This window comes from Budorcas taxicolor, chromosome 3, assembly GCF_023091745.1.
Source record: "Budorcas taxicolor isolate Tak-1 chromosome 3, Takin1.1, whole genome shotgun sequence".
NCBI lineage: Eukaryota > Metazoa > Chordata > Mammalia > Artiodactyla > Bovidae > Budorcas > Budorcas taxicolor.
Window position 1 is genome coordinate 110,954,385 of NC_068912.1, and position 13,956 is coordinate 110,968,340.

Genomic DNA, 13,956 nt, shown 5'->3' on the forward strand with positions numbered 1-13,956 from the left:
GCTTGAGGTTTCTGTATTTCACTGGTACTACTCATTCAGACCCCACACCCACACACAGAGCAGCCTTGATATTCTGATTTTTCAGCATCCTGCTTCCAGGCCACATACCTGAATCATGACATGAGTTTTTTAGTCTGCATTTGTAAATGAAACAACCTTTTTTTTTTTTTTTCTGGCCGCTGGCTTTATTCACGGGGTCTCCTTCCAGGTCCCCAGGATGCACAGGCTCAGGGTGTCTCCTTTTATCCTCCCTGGGCATTACCATCTAGCCTCTAGCATATGTCTGGCCCATATTCCTGTGGCTCACTTGGCTTAGATTCCTGTTCACCACTCAGATTTTGAATCTCTTCTTTGTTTCTGATACTTGAAGTTGTCTCTTTCCTATTTTCAAGCTTGGCATTGTAACAAAACCACCTTTGGGGCTTTGCTCGATCCAGTATTTCTATGTGAATGGGGGTGGTTGGTTCAGTCCACTACATTGATCAGTTGTCTGGACTAGGCCATGAACAGCAGATAGAGAAGTGGACTGATTTTGGAAGCATTTGGAGTGAAGTTAGGAAGGGTGGGGACAGGTAGAGACTGAGGTCTTCCTTGTCCTCATGTAGGTGCTCAGGGAGGTTTGGAGGGGTGGGTTGGGGAGGGGAGATGGTGTTGGATCAGTGTCTAAGGAACTGAATTGCTTGGGACAGGTGATCACACTGGGAATCCAGAGGGGGTGACAGGTGGGGAGAGAAGAAATCTGGCACATCTTTCTGGCCAGGTTCCTTGCATGTCTGCTGGAGGCATCCTTAGTTATGCGCCTGCGCCGTCCTTTCTGTCCCTTATGTCCCTGGCACTCGAAGTCTCACTTACCACACACCATGTCCCAACTGGTACGTAAAAGTGAGCCATGAGTACCAGCAGCCTTTCTAGGCATGCATCCAGGCTTAGCTCCCCCCCACCCGCTGCCACCAAATTTTCCTGGACTCTCTTATCCTTGCTCCTGTCTCACTGGTCCCAGTATTTCTCTCTTTCTCTCTCTGTACTTTGGTTTTAAAAATGGCAGGGGAGGAAAAGTTTCTCCTTTTCTGCTATGCAGGGGTTCTCTGCTAACCTGTTAGGTGAAAAATTCAGATTTATTGCCCGTAACACCTGAGAGTTGCCTGTGGGTCTTGGCTGTTGTTCATCAGCAGTGGTGGCCTGGCTTAGAGATAGACAGGAGTTGGGGTTGGTGCCCCTTCAGTTCCATCTCCACCATGCCTCCACCTAAGATTCATTTGTCCACAGGCGTTAGTTGTATCCCTGGTATTTGTGTCACGTTTTGTGCTGGGCACCAAGGACACAAAGAGGGACCCAGCCAGACACAACCCTGCACTGTGAAGCTGGCTGCTGCGTTAATCTAAGAATCTCCTAAGCGATGCAGAAGTGTCACCGCAGGAGCCTCGGAGGAGAGGCACATGCACTGTGAGAGTGTGTGATACGGGGCTTGGGCCCATCGGGGGGCCAGGCATGGACTCCCCGTTGCGGAGAAGGTGACATTTGAGTGGAGACCTGAAGGATGAGCAAAAATCAACAAAAAGTGGGAGCTGAGCATTCCCGGCAGAAGGACCAGCAGGTGCTAAGACTCTGTGGTGGGAGAGAGGGAGGGAGCATAGTTAAGAAACAGTTACCAGCCCTGTCTCAGAGCATCCCACAGCACCTGTCTTTCCAGACCCAGCACACTCTGGGCCTTGATAAAAGAATGCATCAAATGTCCTTGCTGAATCTCAGAAGAATGTTTGTAGGGCCTTCTGAGAACATCGAAACCATGTGATTTTTACTTCCGACTCTCTCCAATCATGAGATCCCCTTGTAGCTTCCACGTCTAGATCTCTCCCACTAAGATCTTATCTTAAATCTCAAATTTAGCAAAAACAAAACAAAAAACATGAGTAGAAAACACTATACCAGCCAATTAAATTTGATTATCAGATAAGCAATGAATTATTTTTAGTAAAAGTATTTCCCAAAGAGTACTTGAGACATATACAAAAAAATTAGCTGTTATTTATTTGAAATTAAAATTTAACTGAGAGGCCTGTAGTATTTTATCTGACAACCCTGCTTAGATCCAAATGCCCACTTAGGGATACATGGAGGACTCTGTGCAAGAAGTCCACCCCTTGCTTAGCATCACGGTCATTTCTGGCACTGGGACTTGTGAAGGGCATGTGCTGAAAGAACAGGATGCGTCCGTCCTCATGATGTTATATTCCAAGAGCAGTCCTGCAGAAGCAGTGAGTTGCTGACTGGCCACAAGACTGGGGGGTGGACACCACCTCTAGTCCTCTGCTGTCAGCTCCAAGATGGTCATGATTCTTCCTCAGTCTCCCATCCTAGCCCCACTTGGGTGGGGGTAGGGAGACAGCCCCCAGGCTAGGGATGGTGGACCCGGGAATCCCTGATTGATTATATGTTTAAGCTCTTGGATGCTTTGTCAGAGAGGGAGCTGGTACAATGGCTGAGCCTTGCTGAAATCTCCAGGCCCATTTTCCCTCCCACCCCTTCCAGTCTGCTGCCAAATACTCCTAGCCAAACCACTTGACAACTCCTAGAATGTTGAGCATTCCTTGGACAGTGCATCTCTTGGGATAAGCCAGTTTCTTCCCAGAGCCTTTTGTTATCCCTTAGAGAATCACAGTAGAAACATCTCCCGGAAGTAACCATGATAACAACTTCCAGAAGCATCAGGAATGTGAGCATTGTCATTCGAAAGGACTTGAGGGGAGAAGGCCTCCTCAACCTTGTTAAAAGGCTTGGGGAGAAAATATTGTGAAAGGCATTGTTATGAGTTAATGGTGATTCATAACTGAAGCCAATTTCTATCCTGTGTTTGCAGCTGTTGGTGAAGACTGCAGCAAATACTGCCAGATCCAAAACTAAATAGGGGCATAAGCCCTGCACTTTAGTGCCCTGAAAATGGATCTTTTTGAGTTAGGATTAGGTTTGGCTGTGAGTTACAGAAAATCCCTAAATGACAGTGACTCAAATGTGACAGAAGTTTATTTCCCTCGTGCCTAGAAGTCCAGAGAGTCAGTTGAGGGCTGGCAGGTGCTACACAGTGGCAGCACCCAGTCTTCTTTTACCTTACTGCTCCTCCGTCCTCAGTCCTTGGCTTCCATCCCATGGTCCAAACTGGCTGCTTGGGGTCCGGCCATTGTGTCTGCATTCTGGGCAGCAGGGAGGAAGAAGGAACAAAGAAGGGCATACCCTTTCCCTTTAGGAACATTTTCTGAAAGTTGCACATTCTACTTCTGCTTATATCCCCTCAGCTACAACTTCACCGCATGCTGCACCTGGCTGCAAGGGGGAATTGGTAAAAGAATCTTTATTTGAAGTGGCCATGTGTCTAACTTAAAACTGTGGGATTCTATAATTAAGGGAGAAGAGCAATGGATGTTGAAGGATGATTCGTAGTCTCTGCCATCCTTCCAACCAACCAACCAACCAACCAACCAATCTACCACTCAAGCAACGTTTATTTGAGGAACTGCCCAATTTAATAAGGGAGACAGACAAATACGCAACTATAATGCAGTGTGATATGGAGTATAAAAGAGGTTTTATTCAGAGTGCTGTGGGAGAACAGATGGAAATGATCAAAAGCAATCATGATAATCAGTAACTACAATGGTCTGGCTGGGTTCTCAGTGCTACACTCCCATTATTTCATTTGTTCACCTCCCTTTCTTTTCAGTGCAAGCTACAAGTCTTCCTGCCTTACCATATAATAGCTAACATTTGCAATGGGCAGGCCAGGTGTGGTTAAGTTTTTCAGATTTATCATAACAGTACTGTTATCACTCTCATTTACAGATACGGAAACTGAGGCACAAACCATAGAGCTGGGCTTTGGACCCAGGCCGTCTGGCTCCAAAATAGACATGCTTAACCACTCTGCTCGCCTGCCTCCTCAAAAGCTGTTCATTCTCATTTCCTCCCCCAGCCTCCTTAGCCCCTGATCTCCAGCAGACAACTGCCCTGCTTACTTTATTATTTTTTTTAATTTATATTTTATTTTTTGGCCATGCCTTGCGGCAAGTGGGATCTTAGTTCCCTGACCAGGGGTCAAACCCGTGCCATCTGTAGTTAAAGTGTGGAGTCTTCACTGGGCCACCAGTGAAGTCCCCTCCCAGCATATTTTATTGTAACAATTGAGGTCATCTGGTGGGATCTCTTTCCACTTCTGGACCAATCTCTAGCTTGCATCTCTTCCCTTGCCTCCTCCCACAGTCTGGCCTCAGGGGTTGAGGTATCTGCCTTTCTGGTTAAAGCTGCCCTCTCCCTCAGTCCTAGGGAGGCAGTGGAGTGTCATGGTTTAAGAGTTGGCCACTGTGGACAGACTGCCCTAAATTGATACTATCGGGTCTTAGGAAGTCACTAAGCTTCTGTAAGTCAGTTTTCTCACCTGTAAGTAGGGGTGATACTAATGTGATGATTGAGCATATTGATTAAAGCATATAAAGTGCTTTAGCACATGCTAACTGCTTAGAGGATGTTCGTTTTTATTTATTCCCCTTATATCTGGTCCTTGGATTACTGCCTTTCTCTCCTCTAGCTTCAGTTGACTTCTCTTTACAAATTGCATTGTTACCTGTTGCTGATAGGATATATAGTCACAAATTTAGCAGCATCTAATACTCCATCTTTATGATTTTACATTTCTAGAGGTTGGAAGTCTGAACTGGGTTTCACTGGGCTAAAATCAAGGTGTTGGCAGGACTGATCCCTTCTGGAGTCTCTGGCAAGCATCTATTTTGTCACCTTTCGCAGTTTAGAGAGGCTGTCTGCATTCCTTGGCTTGTAGCCCATTTCTGGTTTCAGAGCCAACAGTGGCGGACAGAGTCCTCACACGATGCCATTCCAGCCTTGATCCTGTTGCCCCATTGCCTTCTCTGATCCTGACTTTCCTGCTCCCCTCTTTCACTGATAAGGACTCTTTTGACTACAATGTACACAACTGGATAGTGCAGGATCTCAAGATCCTTGATGTGGTCTTTTCTGCAAAGTCTTTTTTGCTGTGGAAGGTAACATATTCACAGGTTGTGGGAATTGGGACATGGACTTCTTTGGGGGGCCATTATTCTGCCTGCCCCTTAGGGATATAGCATGTGAGAACCATCCTCAACAAAATGTCCCTCCTCCCAGTCCTATTGAGAGATAATTGCCAGATAATCATATTATCCCTTCCTTAAAAGTACTTTGCCTTCTCTCCTCCTTCCTTCTCTACCAGGCTCTTTGGAAGAGTTGTCTTGCCTGATGGTGGTGGTGGTGGTTTAGTCGCTAAGTCCTGTCTGACTCTTTGCGACCCCATGGATTGTAGCCCACCAGGCTCCTCTGTCCATGGGATTTCCCAGGCAAGAATAGTGGAGCGGGTTACCATGTCCTTCTCCAGGGGATCTTCCCGACATGGGGATGGAACCGTGTCTCCTGAATTGCAGACGGATTCTTTACTGCTGAGCCACCGGGGAAGCCCATTGTCTCGCCTAGTTTTCGCCACCTCCTGCCTGGGGAATCCCAGGGACAGAGGAGCCTGGCAGGCTACAGTCCATAGGGTCGCAAAGAGTCGGACGTGAGTGAGCAGTCAAGCATGCACCCCTTCTCACAGCCCCTGCCTCTGCCTCTTGCTCATACTCCATCCAACTGGCTCTTGCCCTGATCACAAGTGGCTTCCATGTTACCAAGTCAGTGGACACCTTTCATTCTCAGTTGGTTGCATTTTCCAGTTGGCTGCTCATTCCCTCTTGAGACCCTTTTTTGGGGGACTCCCCACTTTGTTTGGTCTCCTGTCTGCTTTTAGGTGACTTTCTCTTGATTTTCTTCCTTTTCTTCTCTGGCTTAGACACATCTGGGGCTACACTGTCTCTACCAGTCCCTGCAATGTCTGTGTTCCCAGGACTTTGCATCTTTGTTCCATTGCTCTTTTCTTGGGTAATCTTATCCCACATTGCTAGTTTTATTTATTTTTAAAATCATTTATTTATTTTTGGCTGCGCTGGGTCTCTGTTGCTGCGAGCAGGTTTTCTCTAGCTGCGGCACGCGGGGGCGACTCTCTGGTTGATGTGCCCGGGGTTCTCATCGCGGTGACTTCTCTTGCTTCGGAGCACAGGTCCTAGGCACCCGGGCTCAGTAGTTGTGGTGCCTGGGCTTAGTTGTCCCACGGCATGCGGAATCTTTCTGGACCAGGGATCAAACACCTGCACTGGCAGGCAAATTCTTAACCATCGGACCACCAGGGAAATCCCACACTGCTAGTTTTAAGTGCCACTTGCTCAAGGATGACCAGTTCCTGCTTGCGCTGTGCAAATCTCTGGCTCCTGGCTGGACGTGTTGGTAAAGATTGTGTTTCCAGTAATCCTATAAGCTCCTCAATTTCTTTGGTCTTCCTTCAAGTAGACACGATGAGAGAGCTCCTTGAGGTACTGACTTGAGAACCATGAAGCCTGGAGCACTCAGGCTTCTGAAGTTCCAGACTATGTGGCCTATTTCCATCAAGACACGGAATGATCTTCTCAGGACCTCTCAGAGGAGAGTGAAAGGCACAGACCCAGTGATACCAAAGGACAGGTCCATGCTTCGTGGGGGTAACAGGAAAGCAAATAGGGGAGGCATATCTTCACTAATGTGTTTACTGGGCCAAGCCCCACCTTTCCCAGAGTGGTTTGCAATTGCTGGAGCCCTGAAGGAGCCAGAGACTAACTGGAGCACAAAGCACAAAAATATTCAAAGGAAGCCAAAGGACATCCTAACGGTTCAGTTAGACACACGAAACTCTCACCAGAAACAGAGAAACGGAACCAAACAGCGGCCTGCATGAGTGCTCAGGCCTGTCTGACTCCTTGCCACCCCATGGACTGCAGCCCAGCAAGCTCCTCTGTCCATGGGATTCCCCAGGCACGAATACCGAAGTGAGTTACCATGCCTTTCTCCAGGGCATTTTCCTGACCCAGCGATGGAACCTGTGTCTCCTGCTCTGCAGGCGGATTCTTTGCCCACTGAGCCACCTGGGAAGTGCTAAAGAGTGGGACTGCCTCCATGTGCAAGAAGACCGCTGAGGGAGAAATGGTCTGCGGATGGTCTAGGGAAGGCTCACCGAAGAGGGCACTTGAGCAAGGAACCAGCAGGCAGTGAGGAGGAGGAAGGCCCTTTCAAGTGGGGGAATAGCAAGCACAGGGGCTAAAGTCAGGGCCCTGAGAATCTACTCGGGGAGCAAAGAGGGTGCAGGCTGGATGAGATTAGAGGGAGCTGCATCCAGAGTAAACATCAGCACAGGAAGCCTGGACTCTATCTTCGTGGCAGTGGGGAGCAATGAAAGGGTTTTGAGCAGGGGAAGGAGCTGGGCGGAGGTCAACTTCAGAAAGACTACTCCAGGGACTTCGCTGGTGGTCCAGTGGCTAAGACTTTGCACTCCCCATGCTGGGGGCCCAGGTTCAATCCTTGGTCGGGGAACTACTAATAGATCCCACATGCTGCAACTGAGTTCTCATGCCACAACTAAAGATCCTGCACTTCAGAATAAAGATCCCTTGTGCCTTGACTAAGACCCAGCACAGCCAAATAAGTAAATAAGTATTAAAGAAAGAAAGAAAGAAAGAAAGACTGTTCTAGTCCTGGGTGGATTGGTGAGGGAAAGTTGGGCCCCAGATCCTAAAATATGCATAGGTATAATTGTATATGATATAATTTTTTAAATTATAATTTTATTTAAAAATTCAGTATTTCCATACACTATATATATGTGTATGTATGTATGTGTGTGTGTATATATATATATATATACACATATTGCAGTGGTCACCACGATAAGTCTAGTTACCATCTGTCACCATATAAAGTTACTCCAGTAGTACTGACTATATTACTCATGCTGTACATTTCACCCCTGCGAGTTATTTATAATATTTTGTAGCTGGAAGTTTGTCTCTCTCAATCTCCCTTGCCAATCACACTCATCCCCCACCTGCAAAGTATAATGTTAGAGAAACGAGGTACCTTGGCAATGTACTGGTCCATTCCTATCATTTTATATCATATATGTGTGTGTTTGTATGTAATATATATTCATATATATCATATAATGTATTTATACACACACACACATATGTATATGCAGGTACTGAATGGTCCAGGTGGAAGGTGAGTGACTTCCCAAAGGCACATAGCCTCAAGGCCAGCATTAGAGCTCAGGTCTGCCTTCTAGTTCTGTGCTTTTCTCTGCTGTGCTGAGTGGAGGCAGTTGTGTCTAAAAGGAGGCCGATCCAGTAGTCACGGTGAGTGATGCAAATCTTGACCAGGGCAAGACAGGGCAGGTGGCAAGGTGAAGACCATGTGGGATGCAACGTGGATCTGTTCCTGTTTTCTTTCTCTCTGGGTGGGGGTTGGAACATAGGGCTGGTTGGAGACTGCACACGAGTGCATCTCTCTTTCCTGGGTCCTGCCGCATCCTTCCGGGCCTGGTTTCTATGGCAACAGGCTCCCAGCAGGCAGCCCGCCAGCTGGAGGGAAGCAGGCAGGCGAAGCAGGCAGGGAAAGAAGTCCTGGGCAGCAAGAGGAGGGCTGAAGTTGTGGGGGTTGTGGGAGTCTCCCAGGAAGCGGAGGAGCCCCTAAACCTAGCTCCCAACCCCCTTTTTCTTCTGACCGTGAGAGTGGAGGGAGCTTAGGACACATGGGCTTTTCTTGCCTGCTCCTTGAATTTCCAGACCGCAAACTTCTGTTCATCTCTCCTTGCCACCCCCGCATCTCCTGACTCTCACTTCTTTAAGTGTTGTCTGACCCCGAACCTCATGCCCCTCGGGAGAAGTGACTTCTTCATAGAAAAGAGCCCTCACTCTGACTGAACTCAGTCAGCTGGGGGGGTGGGGAGGGGAGAACAAGGCCAACTGACTCTGTTTTGCATATGATTTGCATATTATTAACTCAAAGACAAGAAATTTCCAGGCCCTGTGTCATTCCTGTCAGCAACTTAATTCAGCTCTCTTGGCACCCGCTGACTGTCTGGCCCGGCTCTGTGCTGAGCCATGGGGTCCCTAGAGGAGAAGTCCTCCCAGCTGCAGCCCAACCCCCTTCCCCCAGCTGCTCTAAGACAGTTCTTCCTGATGTTCTAGCAGCTGGTGTGGTGGGGAGTTCTTGGGCTGTGGAGAGTGGCAGCCCTGGGTCCACATTCTGGCTCTGCTGTTTCGCAGCTGGGTGACTGTGGGCCTCTCTGGGCCAGAGCTGATTTGTCTCTCCATAGAGGTAAGGACATACCCATACAGCTGGTATAAATTAGCAAAGACACAGTGTTAAAATGCTGAGATACTTCTGTGGTTGTGGACAGACCCACTCCTGGGGCACCTCTGGTCCACCCCTCAACCCAGCTTCTGCAGGATGACGCCCTAGCACTTTGGCTGTGTCTTGTCTGATGGGTATATGCCAGCCTCTGCTCTGCCCATCGAGTGTGCGTGGTTTAATGTTTTGACCATCACCCCTGTCCAGAACCGGTGCAGCAGTTAGGTATATTATGTGCTCACCCGTGGTGAGGACCGATCCGTTTAAAGGTGGTGGATGACTGTCCATCACTTTGTAGGCTTCCTGTCTCATTCCTTGTCCTTTTGGCCTGGGGTGCAGGTGAGGGCTGGGGTGAGACTGGGCAGGGGCAGGGATGACTGCCACCTCTCTCACCAGGCGGGCGAGGTTCAAACGCTCCAACAGTGTGACAGCCGGCGTGCAGGCTGACCTGGAGCTGGAGGGCCTGGCCGGCCTGGCCGCCGTGGCCACAGAAGATAAGGCTCTGCAGTTCGGACGCTCCTTCCAGAGGCACGCCTCTGAGCCCCAGCCCGGGCCCCGGGCCCCCACCTACTCAGTCTTCCGCACGGTCCACACGCAGGGCCAGTGGGCCTACCGCGAGGGCTACCCACTGCCGTACGAGCCGCCGGCCACCGATGGGTCGCCCGGCCCTGCCCCTGCCCCTACCCCCGGCCCCGGGTCCGGGCGCCGTGACTCCTGGATGGAGCGCGGCTCACGTAGCCTCCCGGACTCAGGCCGCACGTCCCCCTGCCCACGGGATGGCGAGTGGTTCATCAAGATGCTGAGGGCGGAGGTGGAGAAGCTGGAGCACTGGTGCCAGCAGATGGAGCGCGAGGCGGAGGACTATGAGCTGCCGGAGGAGAGTGAGTGCGGGGACTCTGGGCGCCCGAGGCACGGCGCCTGGCGGTGGCCGGGGATGTGGTGGGATAGGAGAGGACCTTGGGCGCGACTGTGCCTTTCTCACAGTTTGGCGGCGTGACCCCAGGCCTTGGTGGCTCCCACTGGCAGCATGCTGGGAGCTCCTGGAAGGAAGCGCGAGCAGCTTCGGAGGCCAGAGCTAGGACTGGGGAAAGTGAGTGGGTGAAAGGGCTGGACTTTCTAGGAGGTAGCCACCAGCCCAAGGCCATGGAGACTCCAGGAGCCCCTATTCCCACCTGGGCTGGCTGGGAATCCAGGTCTGATCCAGGTGTGAGAGCAGGACTTCAGGCAGAGGGGGAGGCGGTGTGTGGGTCAGCTCTTGTCTGTGGCCTGGGAGAAGGAGACTCAGCCAGGAAGACATGGTCCTGCCAGAGAGGCCCGCAGGTCCAGTGTGAGGGGAGACAAAGGTTTACCACTGAACCCCCAAGCTGATAGGATCATGACTAGAAGATGAGTCAGGGACGTTTGGTAATTTGGTAATTCATTCTTTGGTAATTCTCAGTGAGCCAAGGACTCACATGCTGATGGGTGACAAAGTTCTGCCAGCGAGGCGTCACTGAGCTAGTGCCTGGCTGGCTAAGGCTGTAGGGCTGGACTGGTACTGATTTCCACCTGTCCTCTGAAATGGAAGGGAAGAGGACACAGGAAGATAACCAGTCAAGAAATGTAGATCATATGATGCAAGAAACATCAGTGTCTGGGGAGTCAGTCTTCTTGGTGAAGTGGGGCAGGAATTGCTTGTTAGTATCTTGAGTATATGGGACAGGGAGGGGCCGGAGGAGACTGACAGATGGATGGTACCAGATAACAAGAGGGGTCAGAGTCATCCTAGGCAGACTTCCTGGAGGCAGGGGAAGGAGAGGCATCATTCCCCTCCCCCATCTCCTTTTGCTCTCCAGTCCTGGAGAAAATCCGCAGTGCCGTGGGCAGCACACAACTTCTCCTGTCCCAAAAGGTTCAGCAGTTCTTCCGGCTGTGTCAGCAAAGCATGGTGAGTGCTCGTGGGCATAGAGCCCACCAGGTGTGTGTGCCTGGTAGATGACCAGAGCGTGTGGATGCCTGGAAGTGAGGACAGGTGTTTGTGCCCATGATGGAGAGGTTTGGGCTCTTTCTTGTCTCCCTGCCTCCGGGTCCCCACTCCACTCTCCCAGATTGAACTGGACAGTGAGGGTGGGGTGGGGCTTTCTCAGGCCCTGGCTGGGGCTCAGGCCTCTCTGACTGGCTGCTTCCCCTTGACTCCTTCCACTGCAGGACCCCACTGCGTTCCCTGTGCCCACCTTCCAGGACCTGGCGGGTTTCTGGGACCTCCTGCAGCTCTCTATCGAGGATGTGACCCTCAAGTTCCTGGAGCTACAGCAACTCAAGGCCAACAGCTGGAAACTCCTGGAGCCTAAGGTGGGGGGAGGTCCCTTCAAGCCAAGAGCCCAGACCCTGGGAAATGCCCTTCCCCAGAGAGTGTGGGCAGGGGAGAGGAGGGCAGGAGAAGAGGCCCTGGCCAGCCAAGGCAGCCCTGGACAGGCGATGGGGACCCTCTACGACCACCCTCTGGGTCACTGCCCTCTGCTCGGTTCCAAGGCAAGAACCATCTCATCACTGCCTGAGCTGCAAGAACCCCTTTCTTTGGTGGCTGCAGCTGTAGTTTGAGGGAGCGAGAATGGCAGACTGCCCTCAGCTTGGCTCTAGGCACGGAGGGGACCTTCAGCCCGCATCTCACTAGACCTTCATAGAGATGAGGCCCAGCACCTTGGAATGTGACCCGCATTGCCTCGCCCGGGTCAGGGGAGCTGCGCTCCCCCTGGGTCTGGAGGGAGAGCATCCACTCCAGAGAGGGAGCAAACCCTCTCTCTGATGCGAGAGGTGGAAAACGGCTTCACCAGGGGGCGCACGAGTCCACCTTTTTTTAAAAGATGAAAAATGTGAGTTTGACCTTGGCAGAAGAGGCACCCCTGGGGCTTTGGGGGGGGGGGGCCCGCACGTGCTCGCGAGAGCCTGGCTCACGATCAGAGGTGTGCGCTGTGAACCCCTCGGGCCGAGGGGGAGCGAGGCGGGGAGTCAGCCGGGACCCCGCCCCCAAACTAAGCGCCGCCGCTCTGCCGGCAGGAGGAGAAGAAGGTCCCTCCGCCGATACCAAAGAAGCCCTCGCGGGGCCGGGGTGTGCCGGTGAAGGAGCGCTCCCTGGACTCGGTGGACCGGCAGCGGCAGGAAGCGCGCAAGCGGCTCCTGGCGGCCAAGCGCGCCGCCTCCTTCCGCCACAGCTCGGCCACCGAGAGCGCCGACAGCATCGAGATCTACATCCCCGAGGCCCAGACCAGGCTGTGACCGGCCCGGCCCGCCCAGCCCGGGCCCGGGCCCGCGGTTTTCTACCCGTACTGTACACCCAGCGTCGAGGTCACTGTGAACGCGGGCCGCCCCGTGCGCCCGCCCCGCCGGCACCGCACGCCCCGGCCCCTCCTGCCCGTCACGCGCTCGTGGGTTTTTTACCTTCCTGACCCCACGCGAAGGCGCCCGGGCTGGGCTGGGGGCCGTGCCTCTCCGCCCTGTGCCCCCACCGGGACCCCTCTTCCTCGAGGTCCGACGCTTCGTCCCCACCTCCTCCCCACGGGCACCATCTCTGCCATTACTGCCCCACCCCACCCCCACGGGCCAGGCCGGGCCAGGTCCCCCATCTGGGCTCTGCGTCCCCCCTCTCCCCACCCCACACCCCCCCCCCCCCACCCCGCGGGGCTGGGCTTCGTGGGGAAATCAAGCTTCGTGGCTTTTTATGAAGAATCCCGAACCCCGCCTAGGAGCCCGCCCCACCCTCCCAGGGGCTCTCCCCTGAGCCCTCAGCCCACCGGGCCCAGGGACCACAGTGGCTGGACCAACCCAGGACCAGGGCGCCTGGGCCTCTCCCCTTTCCCCAGCTGCTGGGGAGGGGAGATGGGGGCTTCCCCTCACCACACCTGTGGCTGTTCCCACATCCCCTTGAGTATCCCAGGAAAAATAAAACGGCAGAACTGCACTTGAGCCAGCTGCTCTCTCCAGAAGAAGCCACTTCTGCGCATGCGTGCGTGGGGGAGCGGGTGGGGGGACAGGGAGCGGGTGGCGGGATGGGGAGGCCCGAGCCAACATCTTGATCTGGGGAGAGCAGGGTTTCGTGCGCCAGCTGGGGGAAAGGGGATTTGGCCTCCTGGTGGCGACAGAAAGATCCTCCTAGAGGGGCCGGGGTTGGGGTGGAGAGGCCAGTCTTTCACCTCCTTCTAGTTAATCTGGTTTCCTTTATGCCTTCCAGTTGCCTGGGTTTCCCTCCTCGCCCCACACCCCCACCTCCACCCCGCCCCAGAGGGAAGCATGTGCTTCATAAACAGTGAGGACTGCTGTTCTTCGATATGAACAAATATTGGTGTTCTTTTCCCTAAAAAGCCAGTGTTCTCTCTGCTCCGGAAAACTGTTCAGTTCTGTGCCGTCGCATTTTCTGATGCCTCCAGTGCATGAGCACATTGATGGGAAACAAAAGAGAGAACAGAACTTTCCTGGGAAGCTAAGTGGCATCCCCAACCTAACATTTATTGGATGCTTGCTGTGGGTCAGGCAAGATGTTAAGTGCTTTACATGAATGTAGCTCAATCTTCTAACAGAGGAGAAAGCTGAAGCTCAGGAGAGGTCAAGTGTTCAGGTCAAAGTCACAGGCAGAGCTAAGAGTGTAGACCCAAGTCTGTCCAATGTCAATCCTGAGCTTTTAGCTCTACAGCCTTT

The 13,956-nt window shown here is 52.5% G+C and overlaps 1 protein-coding gene across 1 annotated transcript in view; it reads left to right on the forward strand.

Annotated features, from left to right (window-relative positions):
- Positions 1-12,540, forward strand: part of DLGAP3 (DLG associated protein 3) — a 38,136-nt gene extending 25,596 nt beyond the window's left edge. The window contains exons 7-10 of the mRNA XM_052637190.1: positions 9,682-10,166; positions 11,121-11,212; positions 11,473-11,616; positions 12,322-12,540. Of these exons, the coding sequence (XP_052493150.1) occupies positions 9,682-10,166; positions 11,121-11,212; positions 11,473-11,616; positions 12,322-12,540 (940 nt within the window). The remainder of the gene's footprint in view (positions 1-9,681; positions 10,167-11,120; positions 11,213-11,472; positions 11,617-12,321) is intronic.
- Positions 12,541-13,956: the final 1,416 nt, after the last annotated feature.